The sequence below is a fragment of the Siphateles boraxobius genome, unplaced genomic scaffold (genome assembly GCF_051911475.1).
Source record: "Siphateles boraxobius isolate OS27281-9 unplaced genomic scaffold, OSU_SipBor_1 77, whole genome shotgun sequence".
Lineage (NCBI taxonomy): Eukaryota > Metazoa > Chordata > Actinopteri > Cypriniformes > Leuciscidae > Siphateles > Siphateles boraxobius.
Window position 1 is genome coordinate 22161829 of NW_027509205.1, and position 26637 is coordinate 22188465.

General features: G+C 37.0%; 1 protein-coding gene and 1 pseudogene across 9 annotated transcripts in view; one reads left to right on the top strand and one right to left on the bottom strand.

Moving 5' to 3' along the window:
- Window positions 1-26637, top strand: part of LOC143725515 (AP-1 complex subunit sigma-2) — a 79381-nt gene that overhangs the window by 1620 nt on the left and 51124 nt on the right. For all 8 annotated transcript variants that reach the window (XM_077217978.1, XM_077217985.1, XM_077217981.1 and 5 more), the window contains exons 2-4: window positions 127-305; window positions 15856-15964; window positions 16048-16185. Coding sequence is in view for 7 of the 8 variants with exons in the window: in XM_077217985.1 (XP_077074100.1) it covers window positions 127-305; window positions 15856-15964; window positions 16048-16185 (426 nt within the window). In the remaining variant the exon portion in view is untranslated. The remainder of the gene's footprint in view (window positions 1-126; window positions 306-15855; window positions 15965-16047; window positions 16186-26637) is intronic.
- Window positions 4433-9932, bottom strand: LOC143726037 (uncharacterized; annotated as a pseudogene). The gene is made up of 9 exons (XR_013198376.1): window positions 9910-9932; window positions 9277-9408; window positions 9113-9197; window positions 8998-9010; window positions 7619-7761; window positions 5974-6167; window positions 5667-5820; window positions 5240-5367; window positions 4433-4822 (listed from the first exon to the last, which is right to left on the bottom strand). The product of XR_013198376.1 is annotated as an uncharacterized LOC143726037 (transcript).

The following is a 26637-nucleotide window of genomic DNA, read 5'->3' on the forward strand; positions in this document are numbered from 1 at the left end:
TTAATTTGCATGATTCTGTGCCAATCCTGAGTGGCTTATTATTTAAATTACAGTTTTATGCTCTTATTTACCATCTGACTGAATAGGTTTGGTCTCCTGTACTTCTGATCTCTTTCTCCATCTCAGATGCAGTTCATGCTGTTGTTCAGCAGACAGGGGAAGCTGCGTCTGCAGAAATGGTACGTTCCTCTGTCCGATAAGGAGAAGAAGAAGATCACCCGAGAGCTGGTGCAGACGGTTCTGGCCCGCAAGCCCAAGATGTGCAGCTTCCTGGAGTGGAGAGACCTGAAGATCGTGTATAAAAGGTCAGTGGAGCTCATCGCTTGCTGTGAACTGCATCGTTTTATACTTTATCTGATGAAAACACGACCCGTTTAATCAGTCGACCGTAAGTAATCTTTTTCAAAGCATTTTTTCCCATGATTCACTGCATTCGAATTCACCTTCCATTACCGTTGGGCCAAATAAAGTTAAAGTAGTTTTTGTAGACATAAAGTAGATTCAGAAACATTGCCAAATAATAATCAACTAGACGCCAATCGCCGAAACGTACAGCATAATTTATCAAACGTGCAGCATAATAAACAGGTCATGTGACTGTTCAGACTATTACGGTTTGAAACATTTATTTGAGAAATATTTCAACCAGTAATATAATGGGTATCTTCTGTACCTATTATGATTTTTTTTTAAATATTTTGAATGTTTTAAATGTTATTTTTAGTGAAAGTTTTTCTAATTTTGTATTTTTGTAAATTTTATTTGTTTTTGTTAAATAGGTCTATAGTTTGTATTATTTTTTATATTTGTATTTTTATTTTTATTTTAGTGCTGTCAAAGTGATTAATCGCATGTAATATAAAAGTTTGTAAATATATATATATATACGAGATGCACACAGACTTATTTACAAACTTTTTTTTGTAAATAAAAGACATGCGATTAATCAATTTGACTGCACTATTTTATTCATTTTAGTACGCCAACTTAAACTAAATGAAAATGAGATGTTTCTAGCTGTTCTAAAATAAATTTACTTTTGTGCATTTTATTTTATTCCAGTTAATGTTTAGGGTAACTCTACAATAAGGCTCCATTTGTTAACATTAGTTATCTGCATTCGTTAATATTAAGTAACAATGAAAAAAACTTCTAAAGCTTTGGTTAATCTTAATTATTGGTCAATTTAACTTTTACTAATACATTATTAAAATCTGTTGATATTATATTAGTGGCCCTGAACTGACATGAACTTACAATGTTCTGTATTTATTAACTCATTTTAACAAAGATGAATAACAAAAGTATTGCTCATTGTTAGTTAATTTTAGTTAATGGATTAATGTTAACTAGTGGGAACTTGTTGTAAAGTCTTAAATGTTTATTTTATTTCAAGTAACAAAGTTTTCATTTTTTGATGGTTTTAGTTAAAGACAATCACCCTGGCTAGTGAAGTACGAACGTGTGTGTGTGTGTGTGTGTGTGTGTGTGTGTGTGTGTGTCAACTACTTTGAAAGAGGTTAATGAAGAAACGTCTTGGCTACTGATTTAACCATCCTGTGGGAAAAACTCTTCCTGAATGTCTTTAAATATTAGCTCACGTTTTGCTGTAGTTCAAGTTCTGTCACGTGATTGGTGGGATTTGCTCATGATGACATTAGCTTTTAGTGTTTTCAGTAAGAAAGTCAACATGAAGTAGCTTTTTTTAAGCCCATTTTTTATGTTCAGAGTAAAATTTTATATGCAATGAAAAAACATGGATTTTTTTTTTTTTTGGAAGTACATGCACAGGTGAAATGTTCACAGTAAGAGAAGGAACATGTTTCAAGAAAGTAAGTAAAGAGAATTGTGATGACAAGTTATTCAAATATGCACACACACAGAACTTGTTTACAGGCACACAATAATGAACGAGGATGTAATTAGTTTATGAATCTGATATTTCCCGTCTCTGGAACGCAGTTCTTCATGTAGTTTGAGTTAAACTGTCCTGCACACTATCACATGTTCTCCGCATGATGAAAGCCATCGTTCCTTGAGATGAGGGTGTTTCCATGGCAGCGGAAATGGGGGGGTACATAGACATTGACCTGAGAACTTACACACACACACACACACACACACACACACACACACACACACACACACACACACACACACACACACACACACACACACACACACACACACACACTCTCTCTCAGGGAAATAGACTCCCAAACATCCCACCTGTACCGGCACTGCAGTGTTTGATATTGATATCATAATGTCATTGTAATCACCAGAATAACAGAGATACTGCTAGATTTTTGCCTTTCCTATAGAAAATGTGACTCTCTTCCCATGTAAAACTTCCCACTACATGCAATAGGCTCCGATCACACCGAACGTGTTTTTCAGGTTCGAAAACACTGCCTTTTTTTGGCCACGTTCACATTTTTCGTGTTGCTAGGTAACCACTTTTAGTTTCAAGTAAACGTTACTTTCTGTTAACATTGTGGTAGTTACGGTTGGTGAAGTTGTTAAGCTCCTGGTAACCCGCGAGAGAACCACAAGTTTATCCTCATCATTGCAGTCTCTGGACGCTCAAAGCAACCGTCGCTTTCGTCACTACAACGGAAGGCCCGCCTCTCCACTCATTCGATTGGACAGCGGATAAAAACGCTTTAAAGTTGCTTTTTTTTTAGCTATTTTTTTTTTTTTTATTCGCCCGGGGTGCATAAACCGCGTGCAGAACGCTCACTGCCATTGGAAAACAATTCAAAAAAGGCGCCTCTCACCGCAAAAAACGCGTTCGATGTGATCTGGGGTGTTCTGATTGGTTGATGGGGAGCTGCAGGTTTAAGTGTCCCCTAGAATGTGTCTGAAGTTTCAGCTCAAAATACCCCACAGATCATTTATTATACCAGTTGTAAATGCATTTTTAAGTGGAAGGAAAGACACGCTGTTTTCATGCATGTATCTTTAAATGCAAATGAGCTGCTGCTCCGCCCCTTTTCCGGAAGAGGGCGGAGCCTTTACAGCCCATGCCTCAAATACTCTGACAAACACTAAAACATCTGTTGTCAAATACAGTCGGTTATAACTATATGAAACCGCATGAGTATATTAGATTTGTGTATTAAAGTGACAGCAGCGTAATATACAGTATTTACTGCTATATATGTATGAATCAAACAACAAAAGAAAATCACTCGCTTCTCTTGACCGAATAACTTTAGCAGCTTTAATAAGAATACATTTCTTATTTGAATGCCGCTGTTAAACGCTGTGGCGAGGAGATAAACATGACAGACTGTGTAGAGCTCACTGAGGGGCGGAGGCGGAGCTATGCTAATAAGGTGGAGTCTGTCAGCAGTTGTGGGTGGAGCCTAAGTAAATGTGAGGTCACATTGGAGAACATTCTTGAACAGCTCATTTTGAGACACTGTTTCAGATTAATAGGGAAAATAACAAGTGGAGTGGATGCATTTTTATCACAACGTGGTGGTTGTGGTCACACCGTGATAAAATAATATAATAATTAATTTTGGATTATAGGTCACCTTTAATACTTGGTGTTTCATCACATTATTTTGCGTGTGTTTGCACTGGATTGTGTGTGTATGAGTGTTTCAGCTTCTGAAAACAAGAGGAGTACAAATATGAACTTTGCACTGTTGATTTATCGGCGTATGATGTTGATATTGTGTTTTATGGTGTTTCTGAAATGAGAGCATCTGTGTGTTATTTGTATTCAGAAGCATGTGTGAATTTAAAATATGCGGCCACACGTTTGGTGTATTCCTCGCTGTGTCTTTATTACAGTGTCCTCATTTTCATTTCTGTTCACTATCACACATGATCCACAGGAGGACATATACCGTACTCTTTCTTTCTATTATTGTTCCATAAATCTAGTTATACTCACTTAAAAATAACCCAACGAATAACCCAACTATGGGGTGGTATAGCACCTTCCCAACTGTGGGTTATTTTAACCCAATGCATTGGGTTAAATACCAGTTGGGTTAAATTAAACCAACAGTTGAGTTAAATATTTATTTTTAATAAATAAAATACAATTTTTTAAATAAATTTTTTTTATTGGAGTATAAACACAATAAATATGTTTTAACATGTTTCAAGTATTAAATTAATAATGTAATAAATATTAGTTAACCTAGAATGCAAATATATACGTGTATAATAAATAGAACAAACAATTATGAGTTGCAAATATTAAAATATACACATCAAATTTAAAACATGCGTGCACATACAGTAAATAAATTAAAAACATGAAGAGATGTGCCACAATAAATGTAAATAAACACTTATTAAAAAGGCTATACTGTATAGATGTGCCTAAACACACAGAAAACTGTAAATGCAGTACAAATTCAAAATCCATCTGTACATACAGTACACAAATTTAGTACAATAAAAAATAAATATGCTTATTAAAAAAGGTCATACTGTACACATTGTGTTATAAACACCTTAATATGGTGTTTGGCTACTGAACCTACTGATGATCAGTAACATTGAAAACAAAGCTTTTATGGAGGTGGCAATGTATCGAAGGAACTCCTTCAGGAATATTATAGACAGCATGCTGTAAAAACTCCCAAATGGGAGCAGAAGGCTTTGGGTAGTTAATGTCATAGATGTAGAATATTTTGAAGCACACATCCACTGCTTGAAGTATGGTCTCCTTTTCAATTGCCTCCCCGTTGAAAATGATGAAAACTTGGGAGGAGTTCTCTTTGTCCCCAAGCACCAAGATGTTTGGATCCTGGCTTGTCTCACTAATTAGGTAATGCACCATATTAGTTCCAACCTTAAAAGATAAATATACTTTAGTTGGCATATATAGTGAAGAACATTCTATGGATACAATATATTTATTTACATGTCCATAATAAACAGCATTTCTGTGTTTCTGCACATCTTACTGATTGATTCCAGCATTAGAAATGAGTGGATGATTTATTTATTTTTAATGGCGTTTTGGATCATCAGAGGATTATGTTTGTTCAGAACATTTAACTGCAGATTGTTTTGGAAATAAGGCAAAACAGAGTAATAATTTGTTTTGTGAATACATTACATTTAATCATTTAGCAGACGCTTTTATCCAAAACATTACATTTTTGTGCAAAATTTTATATGAACAATAAATGAACCTCAAATAATATATATATATATATATATAAAGCCAGTCAACAGCTGATGTTGCAGTGTTGCTTTTACTTACTGGTTTAATGTCAATGAAGCTGTGCTTCATTTCAGCATAAGTTGGACGGACCATTTTCCCATCTGTGCGGTATGGCGATGACGGCAGAACCTCAGGAAGGGTTTTAAAGGCAACCTAACCACGAACATCTTGAACGACAAGTTTACAGAAAGAATGTTTACAGTTTTCAAAAAACCAGTGGATCAAATCAAGTGTCACCCTACTTTTTTCTTGTTTAAATAATTACAGTATTCCAGAAGAAATGTACCTTTATTTATTCAATAACATGCCAGAAAGAGTGTGCTCAACATAGATATTTAGATACTAAAAGTAATTTTGGAAATTTCATATAAGTGATATGAAACTATAATTTGGTCAACAGATCTGAAACTACCTGTGCAGAGACTAGAAATTGTATACTTTATGTGATTTTAATAGGATGTCCTACCATTTGACAATGTTTCCAGACTTTCTAGAAGGACATCAGCAGCCTTGGGTTCTTTTCTTGCAAAAAGTAAAATCCGGTCAGTGAAGACAGGAGCCCAAAACTCATAAAGGTGGTCTGCATTGTCAGGGAATAAAACTCCAAAGTCCTGTGATATCTAAATAAAAACATTAAATTGAAATTTTTTTTGTGCAAGATTACAAGTAACAATAGAATGAAGCATTTTACTTTTCTAAATAATGTAGGATTTCTACTACAGGCCAAGTCAACCCTTCAATAAATTCCCTAAAATGCAAATAATTATACTCACCATTCCAGGAAAATCGTTAAGTCTGGGATATTCTCTGTTTATTTCCTCAACAGTTTTTGTATCAGAGGATCGAATCCACGCTGCACGATGAGGTGCTGTACGTTTCATTAACTCCTCGACTTGGCTGTGGGGGCTTCTGTTGTTCTTTAGCCACTCAATCATTGTGTGAAGTTCAGTCAAAGATGACTCAGACTCTACAGCAGATAAAACACACTAAAATTAGGGAAAACATCTGGAAAAAACTTGAGTGATAATTAACTATCTTTACCCCTTTTCCACCAAAAAAGAACGGGTTCGGAACTGGTACTGGTTCAAAGTTGGTTCGGAGTTGGTTCAACTTGCGAACCTCCTCAGAACCTGTTTGTTTTTCCACTTCTAGAGCGCCCAGCGAACGACGTCGTTACGTCACTGTGTACGTCGCTTTACGTCTCAGCTAGAAACGCTTGCAAGTACAACATTACTTTGGGATTATCTCTAACTCGTGAACCAAGAAGGCTTTAAAAACAATTGAAATATGTAAGTCTTTTAATCTTTTCCTTTGATATGTAATATTTTCTGATTAGTTATGTACACCTGTCTTGTCTTTTTTTTCTCTCCGTTTATGTGTTCTATTTTGTGACTGTTTTCTTCTTTGCTTACATAATGTTTTCAATAAATTTTTTTTAAAAAAAGCTAGAAACGCTTGCGCCAACTTCAAGCAAAGCAATTACAATGGCGGACTACATCGTGTTTCTGCAAATGTTTCTCCTGGCTTTGCGGTCAGAAAAGATGTTTAGGACACATCTAAACCCGCCCCCAGCCCCCGACGTAAGCATGACGTGGTAAAAGAACGGTTCTCTGGTTCTAGTCCAGCAAAGAGTTGGTGCCGCTTTGGAACCAGTTTTCCTGGCCGAGAACCGGTTCTTTGGCTGTCGAAACACAAAGAACTGGTTCGCGCGCAGGCACCGGCTCCGAACCGGCTCTCAAAACGCTTTGGTGGAAAAGGGGTAGTGATTCCCAAACCTGGTTCTGGGGAACCCTTAGCACTGCAAATGTTTTCTCTCTCTGATTAAAAACCGATTCAAATTATCAGCTTTTTAGGCACACACCAATTAAATTAATTAATTAAAATAAAAAAACAACCTTGCCATCATTTACTAACCTTAAAAACAGTTCTGGCCCTTGTTTATGATTGTCACAACCATGTTGGAAGTTGTTGTAAACATATAGGCAAGTCATTTAGGAAGCTAAAATGTAGGATGTAAATGACTGAATTTGCTTATTTGAGTAATCCATCCCATTCAAGCACTTGTAGCTATAAGAGCATTGCTTCAGTTTTGAGGATTTTATTAGATAATCATCAAGTGTTCTAAAATAGAAGCAAACAAACTGAGAGACTGTACATGGAATATAGGCCTACATTTATGTAATTTTAATGCTCTGGTCTTTGCAGATATTTAAAGATGGCCATCTTCTTTAAGCATGACTCTTTGGATTTATATGAAATAGTAACATGAATGAATCAACTGTCCTCAGCATCATCGAACAGTCCTTATTGTTGAGCCCTGTACTGGCAACTTGTCCAATTGCAAGTAAAAATCTCACTCACTTGGCCCTTTAAAAATGCACTTGTTTCGGACAATCATGACACATCCCTAGTTCTAACCTGGCAGTGGAAAACTTGGTCGGGAAGAGGAATTCTGTGATGGCTGTGCTGTCTCTGACTGTGTGGGGCTCTAAGACGTTTCCTCACATTGTGTAGTCTTTCTTCCAGGTTACCTGTTGCAGGGCGACGATAACGACCTGGGGCCGTATTCACAAAGAATTTTAAGGCTAAAAGTAGCTCCTAACTGGCGAATTTAGGAGCAACTCCTAAAAATAATGGGCGTGTCACTCATAACTTTAGGACTCCTAATGTTTTTCACTAAGAGTAATTCACGAAGCATTTTAGCCCTAAAAGTAGCACCTAAGTCTGGGACAGCTTAAAAGAAGTCGAGAGGACTCCTAACTCACTAAGACCTATTCACAAAGGATTGTAACGCATACCACCGCCTCTCGCAGTCGTCTGCGACACAAGCGGGAATGCTGCATTGATCTGCAAACAAATCTTCTCCTATGTCTCACGCGTAGTTTTACTTGATATCCCAGTGTCGAATTTCCCTTTTATTTTTATTTTTTTATTTTTTCAGCACCAACTGGGCCAGCAGCAGTAGCTGATCCTGCGTCCAGTTGGGCTTTCTTTTTCGTTTTGGCGAGTTCATAATCCACCGTCATTCAACTATTACATTACTTCAATAGGAGCAACATTTACTTGCTTTAAGTAGTCTATTTAGGCTATGGAAGCTTGTTTCCGCCACAGAATGAAAAATAAAAAAGCTAATTGCGACTTTTTATCTCACAACTGCGACTTTATTTCTCACAATTCTGACTTCATATCTCGCAATTGTGAGATAAAAAGTCGCAATTATTTTAATTTATTTTTATTCAGTGGCGGAAACAAGCTTCTATACTAATAGGATGTCAATTAACCAAGCAAGTGTTAATGCAAGTGTCGTTTTTCATTATTAGGCAAGTGGCGGTTTCATTAGGGTATTAGGCTACCTTAATTTAATTTAATTGAATTCACCACTTTTCTCTCTCTTTCTGCCTTTTTAGAATTACACTTCACTGGGGCCTGCACAAACATGTCATTATATATGCATTTCGATGACATTACTATTATTATTTTGTGTAGGACACAGACATATTTAGATGTCGTAATTCCATGATTTGTTGCGTCTGTGTTATGTTCCGCATGATGGCCCTGTCATCTAACAACCAATCACCGTGATCATTGCGAGGAAACTCGTGCATGAGAATTGACGTCATCCATAGCAACAAAGACTCACTCTTAGTTTAGGAGTTGTCATTTTTCCTTACTAAGAGTAGGTCTGAAAGGCGTTGTGAATAACTTTTAAGAGAAAACTCCTAGCTAAAATATTTTAATGGGATTTAGGAGTACTCCTAGTGGTAAAATAAAATTCTTTGTGAATACGGCCCCTGGTGTATACCATGACTCCTGCAGCAAAGAAATAAATAAATCCCTCTTATGAAAAAAAGTGGGGACTGATCCTCTTTATCAGCTCTCGATTATCTTCTAATCAGAATCAGCACAACTTACAAATCCATGGCCCTCGTTGTTCTTCAGGCAAGGAAACTGGGCAGTTAGTGCCAAAGCCATCTCCTTTCTGATCTCAGCTGATGGGTTTCGCAAATAAACAATCATTTAAATAGGCTAGTTTATTTATTTAAATGTATTAGTCAAGTTATTTTACTTGTACTCACGTTTCCCCAAAACTTTCCATCAAATGAGAAACCAATAACCGCACCACCTGACGTCGCTCCTTGAGGCTTAGGTGCCTGTCTCGTAAGGATGTTATTACTGTTGATCCTACTGTTGAGTATTTCTCGTATATCCTGTAAAAGGAGAATGCATGAACTAAAACATTCCATTCAATTCATTCTTAAAAATTATTCTGAATGAATATGAATCAATAGCTCAAATGAATCCATTTATCTAAAACATAAGTATAAACACGTTTAGTACAAAATATTTAATACATATACTATAATTAGATGCTATTCCATTAACTTACTCCTGTAATACATTTAATACAACATGGATTACAATATTAAAGCAGCTGTATGTACGTTTACCTTGAAACATCAGTTTCAAACTCATTCTGATGGTAAACTGACCTAACTTACCTATACAAACATGATGGTTATCTGACCTGACCCCACAAACGTCTGTTATAGCTATGCATGTTTGAGTGGTGTGGCGTTGATACGAAAATCCGTGGAAAGAGCAGATTGCTTTACAGCAGCGGCGCTTTCGTCTGTTTTTTATTTTATTTTATTTTTTATACTTTTATAACAGAGAATTCAGTGAAACAAACGTTTCTCACTGAATCTCACAGCATTTGTGTGGTGTCCGTCATGGATTGAGGTGTGAGCTTTGCTGCGCTATGTGCCGGTCCGAGCTGCTAAATGGTCCGTGCAGCGTAAATACTGATTAACGTTAACTTACCTACTTTAGTTTATCGGAATACATTTCACCAGGTATTTTTTTAATTAACGTTAGGTAATACATTTCTAAACGGTTTCGATAATCTTTCAGCTAATGTTTTAATGACGTTATTAATGCTAGCGAGAAAACTGGGATAGCTAACAACAATCGATCTGATCTAGAGAATAAATAAAAAAATGACAAAAGTGAACGATAACATAAAAAAACAGTTCTCAGATATATTTAACGTTTCAGTACACATTATTTCATGTTATAAAATTATAACTTACCTTTCACAATCAGGCTGCCGCTGATGTCCGTTGACTGTCTTGTCACTGACTGGTCCGTTAATATTTGAACCATCGAAGCGCGAACGTTTTTAACCCAACAGTTAGGTTATAACTAAAAATAACCCAACGGCATAGCCAAATAACCCAACACATTTTAAATAACCCAATATAATGACCCAACATGCATACACCAACGGTTGGGTTAAAAAAATAACCCATCGTTTTTTAGTGTGTAATGAATACAGATCAACACAAACCCAAAGGCTGTTTCCTTAAAGAAAGCACATTGCATTTTTAGAGGGAATGGTTTTTACATTGAAGGTCGTCTCTATATATACAGATAAACACATAAACGATTTACAAATGCTGAATCATTCCATAAAAAAGATTTTTATTTAATATTTTGCTAGCGATGGAAAGGTCATGTGTTCAGTTCCCAGATGAAAAGTAAACCTGGAATACAATTTAAGTTGCTTTAGAGAGAAAACATCTGCAAAATGCATAAATATATATTTTTTTTAATGTAAAATCTTATTTTTTTGTTACTACTGCACTCAAGTTGCATATATTTGTATTGTATTTGAATTCATTCAACCCATGTGCATATTTGTTATTTTATTACTTGCATTTTTTCTCTACATTCACTACTTTTACATTTTTTTTATTTTTACATATAATTTTTTTACTTGCTCTTTACCATTTGCATATTTTATTACTTAAACATTCTATTTGCATATTTTATTACTTAAGCAAGTCATTTGCATATTTTTATTATTTTCTCATTCTATTTACTGCATTTGCATATTTTATATAATTTAATTTCTTTGCTTATCATTTGAACATTTGTTATTTTATTACTTTAACTCATTTTGTCTATTTAATACTATTTTATTCACTCAATTTGCATATTTTTATTTTATTTTTTAACTTAAAATTTAAAGTTATTTTCTTTTTGTTACTTGTTCACTTGTTTTGCATCTTTTTTTATTTGATTTAATTGTATTACTTGTTCACTCTTTGTATTTTTTAATTCGATTTTTTACTTGATGTAAAAGTTTTTGTTACTTGTTCACCTGATTTGCAGGTTTTTATTGTATTTCATGCGATTACATTCACTACTTTTGCTTTTTTTATTACATTACTTCATTCTATGTGCAAATTTTTAATTTATTTTTTATTCTCACCATTTGTATATGTTTTATTTAAATATTAATGAGCTTTTTTATTGTATATTACCCATTATTTTGCCAGTTTGCAGCCTAGCTAAACGCAGTTGTGCTATTGGCTAATCAGATGCAGTTCTTTGTAATGGCAGTAAAACACACTGAACTGAGGCTGATTCTGATGACAGAACGAGGTCTAGCCGGATGAGCTGTAATAATGAACGTGACCTCGTGTCTACATCAGTTCCTCTGCTTCTGCTCAGTGTGATCGGGCTTTGGTTCGGTTCCAGATTCATTCTCTCACAGCTCTGACCCCTGACCCTTGACCTCTGACCCCAACCGCCCGCTCTCAACAGCCTGACTATCTGTCTCTGTGCAGATCTCATTCAAACTGTGTGTGTGTGTATATGAAACGCCAGTACAGGTTTATTCTGCATGTTGTTCTATATATCAAAATGAAACATGCACTCGTAAAATGACATGTCCCTTCCTGATTGGCTGTTTTTTAATTTTAATTCAGTACACACGTTTTTATATTAGTTTGTGTGGAAACAAAGTTGTGTTTGCAGGTTACAATGATGATTTGAGGAATAACTAGATAGATATGCATGACATATCGGCCAATACCGATATGGTCGCCGATATATGTTCATTTTTTATGCTATCGGCCTGATAAGAACATTTGTCCAATAAATTAAAGCCGATAAATAATGTATTAATCTCTTCATCTGAGACACTTCAGATGCACATTGTTCACCATTATGGTTTTGAATTGCTTGACATATGATTGGAATCCCAAGGAAAATACAGTAAAGTGCAACATGCGCAGTGCAAGTCTGTCATATCGGCTACATAAAATTATAATGAGAACATCATAATTGTGTGTTTGAGACATGGCTTTTAATGGTCAGATTTTTGTTCTGGTAATCAGGCTCTAAAAAAAGTATATAAACATTTGGATTTAGATTTATCGGCCAATATATCGGTTATCGGCTTTCAAATATCAAGAATTATCATATGGGCCAAAATGTTCATATCGGTGCTTCCCAATAACTAGTTGTACACTGGTTTTGACACATTCATGAGATTTGAGGCTTCGAATCTTTTAAAAATGTTTGTGGTACTTCAACTAAAAACAGAAAACTTAATGCATTTTGGCCATTCATTTACAATGAGGTTTCGAGGGCCTGCAAACCGGTTTCAAAGTGTACATTTTTGAAAATGATACAGTTATGGTCTCTGTGTGAACTACAGAAACACAAATTTGCGTAAACTGTGAGGTAAAGCGCATGCGTATTATGTGTTCGCAGGGTTTTTCTTTACAATATGACATCGCCAACATGGCAGCAGAATGCAGCGTTTTTCTTCGTCATCTGGATGCAAAACTTTTCAAAAAAAACTTCTTTAACCATTACTTGTCTCCATTTGCATATTTATTTTGTTTTATTACTTGTTCGCTTCATTTAAATATGTTTTATTTTATTTTACATACTCCATTTGCATATTTTGTATTTTACTTAGTCAGCCTATTTGGATTTATTTAATTGTTCACATGATTTGAATATTTAATTTACTCAATTCATGTTTTTGCTTTTTATTTTAGTCACCCCATTTGCATATTAGTTTATTTACTTACAAAAAAAATGAAATGAGTGATTGTATTTTATTAATTGTCTACTCATATTTTGTTTACATTTTATTACTACTTTACTCCGTTTACATTTTTTTTATTAACCTATTTGAAGTTTTTTTTACATTTTTTATTTCATTATATTCACTTCATATTTTTTATTGTGTTTTATTACTTGTTCTCTCATTTGAAATTTTCTTATTTTTATTTGCCCCATTATTTTACACTAGGCTACAATCCTGAAAGCTACTAGCAAGTGAACCCGATGTTAGATATGCATATTCATAACAGCATTTTGAAGAAAAGTTGTATGTGGAAGATGTGAATTCATCATCATTCTCTCTGCGTCACACACACACACACACACACACACACACACACACACACACACACACACACACACACACACACACACACACACACACAGTGGTTGTCCAGAAGATGAAGTGAATGAGCAGTCCCGTCTGCTGATGACAGCGGTACATTATCACATTAAAACACTCGCTCAGCAGCTCTACCAGCCGTAGAGAATGAAGATAAATGAAGTGTCGGCTGAAAGAAAGATTTATTATTATTGAAACGCACACATACTCTGTTTACTAGCATGCAGTTTTATGGAGCAAAAGAAAGTAGTAGACTGTCAAATCCCTTTTTTAACACATGTAAATGTTTGCTTGGTTTTGTCTAAAGCGGTGTTAATTTTGAAAGCTAATTTTATGTTAGTTTTATTTATAGTCTTTTGACTAAAATGCCATTTTAGATTGTCATATTTTAGTCTTCTGAATTGTTTTAGTTGACTAAATATCACAAGATTTTAGTTTAGTTGACTAAAATCTAATGGGTTTAGTTTAATTGTAATACGTCAATTTAGCATTTTTCTAAAATGTCCAAGTTTATTATATATACTTGGAGAAAACATCTGTATTAGCTTGTTAATATGAATGATATTAAGGTTTGAACATGCTTTACTGCTGTGACATAACATCTTTATTCATCTTAAAATTAAATAATGCCAATTCTCATAAAGAAACTAGTACATGGTTGTGTTTTTAATTAATGATAAATGCAGTCTTTATAACAAATTGCGTACAACATTCTTCATTATTTTAAGCAGACATTTATTTGTATAAATGAAATCCTTATTAAAGCTGTTAGTTATTTTGTTAGATTAACGTTAATGACGGACAGCAACAGGTTTATTAGAGTGCTGTCACTTTAAGACCGAATGCACAGATCCAATATTCTCCCAACTTTTTATGTTTACTTCTCTAGAAATAATCAACTGTGTTTTTGTGAATTAGTTTTTGTCATTCATAGCTGGTATTCATAGTTATAGTCTTGTTTTTGTCAGTGAAAAAATGTTGACGAAAATTAACTAATTATATATAAACAAAATTAGCACTGGTCTAAAGCTCACTTTAATTTGTCCTAGAAGATTGAGAAGTCAGTCTGAAAGCAGTGTCTTCTGAGGAGCCTTTGCTTGGTTGTGCTTCGTCAAATAATTTTGCTCCTATATAATCAATGCGCTATACATCTTTTTTGACATTCTGCACAGCAGTTCCATTGTGTTTTCCCTGTTATATTGCGTTATATTGCCAGTCGCTAATTGATCCAAGTGATGTATTGTTTAGGTGGCAGTGGCTTGGTGGTTCATCTAGGTTGTCTACAAACCAGAAGGTTGTTGGTTCGATCCCCTGTTCCACCTGACCAAGTGTCGAGGTGTCCATGAGCAAGACACCTAACCCCAGCTGTGTGTGTGTGTGACACCTAACCCCAGCTGTGTGTGTGTGTGAGACACCTAACCCCAGCTGCTCCCGACAAGCTGGATGGCGCGTATGAATGAGTGAGTGAAGGGGTGGATGAGAGGCAATATGTATAGCGCTTTGGTGGCCATTGGGTCTGTGAAAGCGCTATATAAATGCAGTCCATTTACCGTAATCACATCGCAGGATGGGCAATGTCAAGTATTGGTATGTACAGTCACCATGGTTCAAACGCACATGATTCACGGATTTATTGCTAACTTTAACCATGCTAGAGCGAAATTTATCACTTGCACATGTTTTAGGTCCTGTCAATATAAACATTCAAGCGATTTTAAACCAGTTGAGTGCAAGAAGACATGAAAGAGAAGTCAATTCAGACCTCATGTTCTGTGCGCACAGAAGAGCACTTCTGTATCTATTTGTGCTTTAACGAAAAAATACACGCAAATGTACGTCAAAATGCCTGTCTCTGTGAGTATCGTCATCAATACGGTCGCTAATGGCTTACGTGAATGCAAACAATTGAGAAAGAAAATTGATGTGTGTTATTATATTGGATCCGTGCATTCGGTCTTAAAGTGACAGCAGCCTAATATTCCTGCTACTGTGTCATTAATGTTAATCAAACAACAAAACACAAAGAGAAAATCACTTTTGTAGCTTTAATAAAGATTAATTATACTTATTTTATACAGTAAAGACTATGCAGTGTTATTTTACGTTTCATTTTTCAATTTCTGTACCTGAATATTGTTAGACTTACCTGAAAAACATAAAGCACTTTTTACAAGCATATTGTATTCGTTTTTATGCAGATCCACTTTCTTACAAAATCACATCAATCATTCTACAATGATTCATTCTTTCCAAATAGAGCTATTCAAGTTATCTGGTGAAATTGTTTTCATATCAGCAGAAAAACAAAATATCATTTTTTTCCCCAGTATCATGCAGCCCTAATTGGTGACTAAAGCTAAAACTAAAACCGATGTTGTTCATGTTGCAGATACGCCAGTCTGTATTTCTGCTGTGCCATTGAGGACCAGGACAACGAGCTGATCACGCTGGAGATCATCCACCGCTACGTCGAGCTGCTCGACAAATACTTCGGCAGTGTAAGTCAAAATTGTCGTGACTTGTTGCTTCCCAAAAAAACCCAAAAGAACCCAATTACAGTGATTATTCCTCCCAAACTCAGGTCTGTGAGCTGGATATCATCTTTAACTTCGAGAAGGCGTATTTTATCTTGGACGAGTTCCTCCTGGGAGGCGAAGCTCAGGAGACGTCGAAGAAGAACGTCCTGAAAGCCATCGAGCAGGCGGATCTCCTGCAGGAGGTGAGGGGCAAGAACTGGCGCTGGAAGCGTCTCCGAAATGTTGCTGAGCGGGGTAGTTAAACAGAATTGGTGTGTTGAGATGTTTATATGTAGCTCCCATCAGGGTTTGAACTGAAAACCCCCCGATTGAGCGTAAAAATCAAGTCAAATCACTAGCAAGTGGTGTGTTACTTATTATATATAACTCGTATATTATATACCTCACTTTGCTAGGGAAGTTCATGTAAACTAAATCTGCGCAGAATTAGCGCAAATACTCAACTCGTGAGTCATCATGATGTATTAAACGCAGCATAATCATTTGCAATGATACAATAGCGAAGATTATAAAGCATTTGGTTAACAGAAAAGACAGGATTTTTTTTTCAACGTCCTACATTTTGTGATGTTTTTTGTACTGTATTGATCCATCCACCTAAAACACATTCTTGGTGAAAAGGATGAGGAGATGGCAGCATTTTGTTTGAATAAGAAATTAATGTATGAAATCCAAATTTTATTAAGCTGTGACATTCTTCTTCTTGTTTCTTTTCTTTTTTTTGGCTAGTAGAAGTTCTGAATGGCCGGTAACTTAGGGTGAACGTGATTTCACCAAGTACCACATGTTCCTGGATCAACATCTTTGTTGATCCTGGAACAACTTTCAGATCAACCAATCAGAATTGAGAGACAAGTTAGGTAAGGTGAGGTAAGATGCTTCAACATCAGTGTTATTCACCTGTCATTTCCCTCTGATTTTAGGGAAACGTTATGGGTAGGGTTCGGTTTAGGGGTAGGGATAGGGTAAGGACTAAATTTTGGGACAGGAATTATGTTCCAGGATCAACTAAATATGTTGATCCAGGAACATGTCTTACTTTGTAAAATCACGGTGACCGGTAACTTTGGGCCCTTTCACATCTACCTTGTTATGTGTGAAACCTCCCCGGGACTCCGGTCCAAACAGACCAAACGAAAAGAGGAAGTCTCAGATCAAACTGAACAAAGGTTTAGGTTCGTTTCTAGTGTGAAAGCATTTTCTGTTTGGTTTGGACTTTCAGACCATTTACAGGAAGTTCTGGTGGTTCTCGCAGGATTGCATGCAGTCTTTTCCTCATTTCCTGCCGGCGACAAATAAATGTTCGCACAACGAGGACGTTCATTTGGCGAATTTGAACTAGCCTCGAGTGTAGCTGGTGCTGCAGGTAGTAAGGCCGTAATAATAACGGTTTATACTAGGGGTGTGCAAAGCAGCCGGTATTTGTATCTGTATTTGTATTTGTTGAGGGGGAAAAAGTATTTGTATTTGTATTCGAGTAAAATCCAAAATAGGCGTAAAAATCTAGTTTTTTTGCGTTACACTTCTAATTTACGTTATAGTGTAAGTATTCTTTAATTATATAAATCCAGCAATGAACATGTAGCCTACCAAGGAACGTCATTGAAAAGAAAATAACATAACAGCCATTACCTCATCCATGGTTAAGCCAACAACTAATAAAATACCATTGTGAACATTATGAATCCCACCACCACCCGTCCTTGTTGGAGGACGCTGAACAGACAGAATAAGTAAGGGATAATGAATAGCGAGGCGGTTGATTATGAGCCTGACGCGAAGCGGGGGGGTCTTGAATCAGCTTGAAGGGTTTGTATTCGCTATAACAACCACCTCGCTATACATTATCCCGCTTACTACATGGCTACCTACCAAATAAATCAATAATTTGACTCAAAATATTGATTTAAAAAGGAGTTTATTGATTTAAAAACTATTGTATTGCTTCCGCTAAAAAAAAAAAGTCCGTTCCGTCTCTACGTTTAGAATCCATGGCAACGCTCTGTTTTTCGTGGCAACGGTGTGTTATACTTAGCAGCGGTCTGTTATTAAGAAATAACCATGGAAATAACAGACCGCATTCTACATTAGAATTCAACCAAGCCATGTAATAAAAACAAATAATTACGGAGCTAACAGAGCTACGTAAACAGAGCGAAAATGAGAGCACCCGGCTGCAGACGTCAATAATGCAGCGTAATGAAATAATCTCCCGATCAAACTCCACTTCCCGAAAGTTATAAACTGCCTCCGGAACCCAGTTGAGGTACAAAAATCTATTCAACAAAAATAGTAATGCAGTTAAGTGTTTTTTCGCTCAGCCGAGCCCTCTCTGTTGCTGTGTGGAGCAGCCTGTGTCAGTCACCTCTTCCTGAACGTCACTCACTCACTCGCGCACTGCGGTCTCGTGAGGAAACGCAGCTTTTTGATATAAAGTTTTTCTTGTTCCCGAATACAAATATTTTCTAAAGTATTTGTTCGAAATAAGTATTCGTAAAAAACACGTTATTTTTGCCTTTCCGAATACCGTATTCGGGTTCGGCTCCACCCCTAGTTTATACCATGGGCTGTTTAAATACTCGATTCTGATTGGCTGGAAGGTGTGCAGCAAAACTGTTTAATGCACAGGTAGTTCCAGTCAGTTTGATTACAGTTCGAAATGAATCCGCTACTATAATCATTGGTAACCATAGTAACACAGTTACACTTGCAAACAGATTGAGAGACACAAATGAAAACATTTAGTTAGGTAGGCTAAATGGATGATTTTTGCATATCGTTTAATTTGTATGTTGAATATGGCAATTTTGAGAAATGGGCCCAGGCACACGACGAAATAGAAGACTTGGAGAAGACGTTGAATGACAAATAGCGGCACAAAGAATTAACACAGACAGAGCTAGATAAGATCGAAGACGACAAAGATGAGGTCAATACGAAAAAGACAACTAAATGGGCAGTTAACACTTTCAGTGACTTTTTGCGCCAAAGATAGAAAAACTGTGATTTCGAGACCTACTCTGCTTCTCTTTTAAATGAGACATTGTGGGAGTTTTATGCCTCTGTTCAGTCTACCGCTGGACTCAATACAGTGTTGCAAGTTTGATGTGTCTCAGAGCAGGTATAAACCGTCACATTACAAAATACAACATTATACGTGATAAAGACTTCAAGTCAAGCATCTTTAAATCAGTTTTAAAGCGCTACAGGAAAAATGGAAAGGACACCAGCGTTCATCATTCGCGTATTACTGAGTCTGACTTAGAGAAAATTAGAAATGCACCTGCACTCTCCCCTTTCACACCCACAGGACTTGTAAGAAAAGTTTGGTTTGACATACAGCTGTGTTTTGCACGGAGGGGAAGAGAAGGAAACCGTAACCAAAACCAAAAGACTCTTTCGTTCTTCGGCAAGACGAGAATGGGAAAGAGTACCTGACCCTGGCGCATAACCCAGAGACAAAAAACCACAAGGATCCCAACGCATCGGATAGGGAAAATTTACGAGGATTTATGTTTTGCGAGCCCCGGCGACCCACTTTGTCCCGTGGAGAGCTTTAAAAAATATCTGTCAAAGTGTCCAGAAAATGCCGTAGCGTTATATTTGCATCCGAGACGCATCCCTCTGTGCAAACTCGAGAGCGCCGAAATGTGGTTCACCAGGGAGCCGATGGGGCTCAACTACCTTGGCAATATGCTAAAAAGTATTTGTGAAGAGTTTGGTAATAGATATTTCGTTTTCGCCCATAAATTTAAACTGTGTTTATATTATTTTCCAAATCTAAATTGTATACTTTAAATTCTTGTTGTTCAGATGGAAGGTATCTCACAAATGTACACAAACCATAGTTTGCGTTGCACTGCCGTTGGACGACTCTCTGATGCAGGACTAGAAAGTCGCCAGATCATGTCAGTGACAGGCCACCGATGCGAGGCCAGTTTGCGGTCATATTGGGCCCCATCTTTGTCAGAGAGGACGGCATGGAGTGACATACTGAGATCTAGAACCTCAACAAGCAAAGCCAAACATAATTTCACCTCCAAGCCTAAAACTGAAATAACCCTACCCTTTTCCATGTCTAACTTCACGATAAATGGAGATGTGTAGTTTAACATCAATTAGTATAATGATGAGTAAAAGTTTGATTTTTTTTGTTTTCATTTAATTCAATGCATTTCAATAAATGTAATGTGTCTCTATATAGTAATCGTGGTTAGAGACACCGGTTTTATTTCACACTCAACATAATTCATTTAAATAAATGACATGATTAGTTCAAATAAAGATTGCCTTGTCACTGTCAGTGTTGCCTGTCATTCATAAATAATTTTAATAAATCCATTAAATAATCATTAAGTTAGCTATATGCTTAAGCACCGTGGGGACTCTTTCAGTTCTTCGCCTCTCTCTTTTAATATTTAATTTAATAATGAATTTAAATAAATGTGATAATTCATTCAAATAAAAGCAATCCGATGGCTCTACTTTATTTAAAGCGGACAGCGTGCTAGAACTAACTTAAGAAAATAACCGTCATTTTTACACATCTGTTAAAAAATCTGTAAACATCAGTTACAGCTTTAACTTATTTTTAACTTGGCAAATAACCGTGGTATAAGTGGGATAATCCACGGCTAGCCATGCATTAAAGGATTTTAATGCACGACGTAGAGGCAACCACCTCTACTCTTCTTCGCCTCTACGTCGTGCATTAAAATCCTTTAATGCATGGCTAACCGTGGATTATCCCTTACATAGACAACGATATGCGTCATTCTTGTCAAAGTTACCCGCCGAATTGACAACACGCTGACGTTTAGAAACCAATCAATGTCGAGATGCAGCCCACATAGATGATATGCCACGTATGTCACGTAAAGTTCTTTAGTGCGCTTGCATAATTGCAATGTGAAACCAAACCAAAACTTAACGAATGTATAAAATGTATCAAAACATGAACTTTGGTTCGGACCTTGATGTGGATTTTCAGGTGTGAAAACGCCCTTAAAAATGTAGTAGCCAAAATTGGCCGGTGAGTGAAAAAGTTAATTTCAAACCCTGGTTACCATAAAATACCACCACATCTGGTTTAATGGGTCCCTTGCCCCCCTTGAATACTGAGGATTATTACCGCCACGGCACAGCAACAGGATCGTTTGCGTATTGCATAGTGTTTTTGACCTTCGCACTGCCTCTCTCTCGCTCCGACTTTTGAATTGAAATGTAGAAATCCCTCAGGAGCTACAGGTTCACAGTGACGGCTCTCATGTGTGTATTACCCAGCTTCCCCGGCGCTTGCAGAACAAAACACTCCTTTGTTCGTTACAGTGTAGAGGAACTGAGCTTTCACACACAATCTCTTCATCTTCATGGAGTCTTGCTCTAGCGTACAGAAGCACAGATCTGCAGGATGTCCTGATGCTGGACTTTCAGATTATAGCTGAAGTGTATCTGGTTTGATATTGAAATGCTTTCTCATATCCATTTTTTTTTATGTGCAAGTCTAATCTGAAGAACCCTTAGCCTGGCAAGCCAGACCTATCAAGATGTTAGGTCTGGGAACTCACAATTGGCATACCTCAATCCGAGGGGCGGGATAAACGGTTGTCTTTCAAATTCACTTTGCACGCAATAGGACAGCGCTACAACCAACCAGAGCAACGAACGGCTGTGGCTGAGTGAGTCCCATGCGTTTTTCCACCAGCGGAGCTAACGTTAGTTGACGGGCCAATATTAAACTTTTGCCGTATCCGGTCGTCAAAACTCCCAACACATCTTCCGATTCGAAAAAAACGCTGTTCGCAAGCAGCATCATCTTTGTTTTCAAGTAGCAGTGAATTCAAATGACCTATGGAAATCATGCGGTGGAACCGTCACAACTCTGCCGTCATTATGTTAAGCCCGCCCACCAACTCTATACACGATGTGATTGGCCTGACCAGAGTTTGTTTTTTCCAGCTCGAATGCCAACAGAGAGTTGCTGGACCACACTTGGCTGCAAAATATTTGTTGCTGCCGCTAGGGTGCGTCTAGATTTCTAGGCTAAAGAACCCTAGCAACACCATAGGAAACACCCAGAGCATTATAGCAACCACATACTGTAGCAACACACTAAAAACACTCAAACACCTTGGCAACTACTTAGCAACACCTTGGAAACCACCCAGGACATTATTGCAACGCATTAGAACACTCAGAACTCCTTGGCATCATCATAGCAACGTCACAGTAACCATTCAGAGCACTCTAACAACTTCATCAGAACTGCATAGCAACACCCTGGCAACCATTCAAAATATTATAGCAACCACATACTGTAGCAACACAATAAAAACACCTTGGCAACCATCCAGAACATTATAGCAACACACTAAAAAGAACTCAGAATACTTTGGCAACTGCACAGCAATGTCACAGTAACCACTAACAGTTGCCTCAGAACCGCATAGCAACACCCTGGCAACCATTCAAAATATTATAGCAACCACATACTGTAGCAACACAATAAAAACACCTTGGCAACCATACAGAACATTATAGCAACCCACTAAAAAGAACTCAGAATACTATGGCAACTGCACAGCAATGTCAAAGTAACCACTAACAGTTGCCTCAGAACCGCATAGCAACACCCTGGCAACCATTCAGAGCATTACAGCAACCACATACTGTAGCAACACACGCACTCAAATCACATTAAAACATAAAAAAATACTCAAAACACCAACCACTTAGCAACTCCTTGGCAACCATCCATAACATTAGATCAGCACACCAAAAACACTCAGAACCCATTGGCAACCACTTAGCAACAGCTTGGTGTTCTTCCAGAACATTATATACACACACACACACACACACTAAAAATACTCAACTGCATAGCAATGCAACTGTAACCACTGTCAGAGCACTCTAACAACTTCTCAGAACCGCATCACAACACCCTGGCAACTCTCCAGGGCTGCGTTTCCCAAAAGCATCGTAAGCCTAAGTAGATTTTTGAACCATTGTCACCTATTGGCTCTACCATCAACTTGGCTCATGATGCTTTTGGGAAACGCAGCCCAGAACATTATAGCAACCACATACTATAGCAACACACAAAAAACATTCAGGACACATGTACAGCATAGCGAGCTGCTATGAACGCAACCATCCAGAATCCTTTGGCTACGATCCAACAGCTGGATAAGAACATGTTAAAAATTTAAGGATCCTCATTTTTGAACTAATCGTTTGACTGAATGATTCAATGACTCACTCGTTAAGACATTGATCTGTCGCCACCTACTGATGGTTTAGTATCATTTCATTTGAGCTGTAGAAGAATTAATGCTTTTTTTGCTTCCGGTCGTGATTAGAGCAATAGTTCTGGTTAAAGAGATAGAATGCTTTAATAAATAGACCATTAAAGGGATAGTTCACCAAAAATGAAAATTAGCCCATGATTTACTCACCCTGAAGTCATCCTCGGTGTATATGACACTCTTCTTTCAGACGAATGCGATCAGAGTTATATTAAAACATTTCCTGACTCTCTGACCTTTATAATGGCAGTGAATGGCCGTTTCGGTTTTGAAGTCTATAAGAAAAGTCTATCCATTTTATGATGGACAGATGCACTTTTATGATGGACAGATGCACTTATGATGGACAGATGCACTTTTATGATGGACAGATGCACTTTAATGATGGATAGATGCACTTTTATGATGGACAGATGCACTTTTATGATGGATAGATGCTCTTTTATGATGGATAGATGCTCTTTTATGATGGATAGATGCACTTTTATGATGGACAGATGTACTTTTATGATGGATAGATGCTCTTTTATGATGGACAGATGCACTTTTATGATGGATAGATGCACTTTTATGATGGACAGATGCACTTTTATGATGGATAGATGCACTTTTATGATGGATAGATGCACTTTTATGATGGACAGATGCACTTTTATGATGGACAGATGCACTTTTATGATGGACAGATGCACTTTTATGATGGATAGATGCACTTTTATGATGGATAGATGCACTTTTATGATGGACAGATGCACTTTTATGATGGACAGATGCACTTTTATGATGGACAGATGCACTTTTATGATGGATAGATGCTCTTTTATGATGGATAGATGCACTTTTATGATATATAGATGCACTTTTATGATGGATAGATGCACTTTTATGATGGATAGATGCACTTTTATGATGGACAGATGCACTTTTATGATGGATAGATGCACTTTTATGATGGACAGATGCACTTTTATGATGGATAGATGCACTTTTATGATGGATAGATGCACTTTTATGATGGACAGATGCACTTATGATGGACAGATGCACTTTTATGATGGACAGATGCACTTTTATGATGGACAGATGCACTTTTATGATGGACAGATGCACTTTTATGATGGATAGATGCTCTTTTATGATGGATAGATGCACTTTTATGATATATAGATGCACTTTTATGATGGATAGATGCACTTTTATGATGGATAGATGCACTTTTATGATGGACAGATGCACTTTTATGATGGATAGATGCACTTTTATGATGGATAGATGCACTTTTATGATGGACAGATGCACTTTTATGATGGACAGATGCACTTTTATGATGGATAGATGCACTTTTATGATGGATAGATGCTATGATGGACGGATGCACTTTTATGATGGACAGATGCACTTTTATGATGGACAGATGCACTTTTATGATGGACAGATGCACTTTTATGATGGATAGATGCTATGATGGACGGATGCACTTTTATGATGGACAGATGCACTTTTATGATGGACAGATGCACTTTTATGATGGACAGATGCACTTTTATGATGGACGGATGCACTTTTATGATGGACAGATGCACTTTTATGATGGATAGATGCTATGATGGACGGATGCACTTTTATGATGGACAGATGCACTTTTATGATGGACGGATGCACTTTTATGATGGACAGATGCACTTTTATGATGGACAGATGCACTTTTATGATGGACGGATGCACTTTTATGATGGACGGATGCACTTTTATGATGGACGGATGCACTTTTATGATGGACAGATGCACTTTTATGATGGACGGATGCACTTTTATGATGGACGGATGCACTTTTATGATGGACGGATTAGGGGTGGGAATTGGCAAAAATGTGACGATTCGATAGTATTGTGATATTTGGGCCACAATTCAATATTATTGCGATTCTCAATATATTGCGATACAGCAAGTATTGCGATTCGATTCTGCGATATTGCGATTCACGTCCTCCATATTATTCAAAGGCATTACAAAAAATTTGGAAAATAAGACCGCTCACCTCACTTTAAATGTCACATTTAATTCTGTAAACATTATCTTCTACACATTAACTGAAGTGCAAAAACTGAAAAACTTGTTCTTGAACATTCGGGACACATTGCAACAGTGGTTTCATCACTTGCCCACCGCGGCACCGCAACAAAAACAAAAAAAAAGTTTAAAGCGTTAAAATGTTTAACGCAATTACGCAATATCCGTTAAATCCTGCCTGTATTACACACACACACACACACGACCCACAGAAAAGACGCGCGTCAGTATCAAGTTCTCTTTCGGGCTTGAACAAACCATAACACGCACAAATTATGCCAAAATGTCAGTTTTGTCGAGTGTTCTCATAAGAGCAATCTTGAATTATTTAAATAAACGTAGTAAAATGGGACGCGTGTCAGATCGCGTCTCTATCCCACATTGCATTGCATTAACGAATGTACAGCTTATGTACGCTCAACGCCTGTCGCTTACTCGTTTTCATTCACTCCTTCAAGTGAACAGTATTAGTGGACTAACGTTAACTTAGGGAATAGGCCTAACTTAGTGAATGAGGGTTTAGAGGGCGATTTCAACCCATGTTCTCAAGCAGTGAAAAATAGAGGACAATGACAACGCGCTGACAGACAAGACCGAGCAGGTAATATTTAATATGAAACAAACAAAACTCACTGAGCTCCCAGCACATAACTTAAAATTATTTAAATACAATAGAGTAACATAAAGCAGACATAATAGAGTATCGGTTTTATGATTATTCTCAGGTTTATGTTATTTACCCACACTTTCGATTTGAAAGATGCGGAGCGTCGTGTACAACCGTAATACTGAAGCCATTTTCATTTGAATTTGCTGTCGAATGTACGACAACAAAGCACCGCAACAAGCGCCACCTTGTGGATGTAATACGCAAATGTAAATGATCAGAGTAAACTCTGAGAAAACCGGAAAGTAAAACAGATAATTTTATAATTAAATATCGCAATACTTTGCGCTACTGGATCGATATAATTGCGTGCGCAAAATATCGCGATACTGACCAGAATCGATTTTTTCCCCCACCACTAGGACGGATGCACTTTTATGATGGACGGATGCACTTTTATGATGGATAGATGCACTTTTATGATGGATAGATGCACTTTTATGATGGATAGATGCACTTTTATGATGGACGGATGCACTTTTATGATGGATAGATGCACTTTTATGATGGATAGATGCACTTTTATGATGGATAGATGCACTTTTATGATGGATAGATGCACTTTTATGATGGATAGATGCACTTTTATG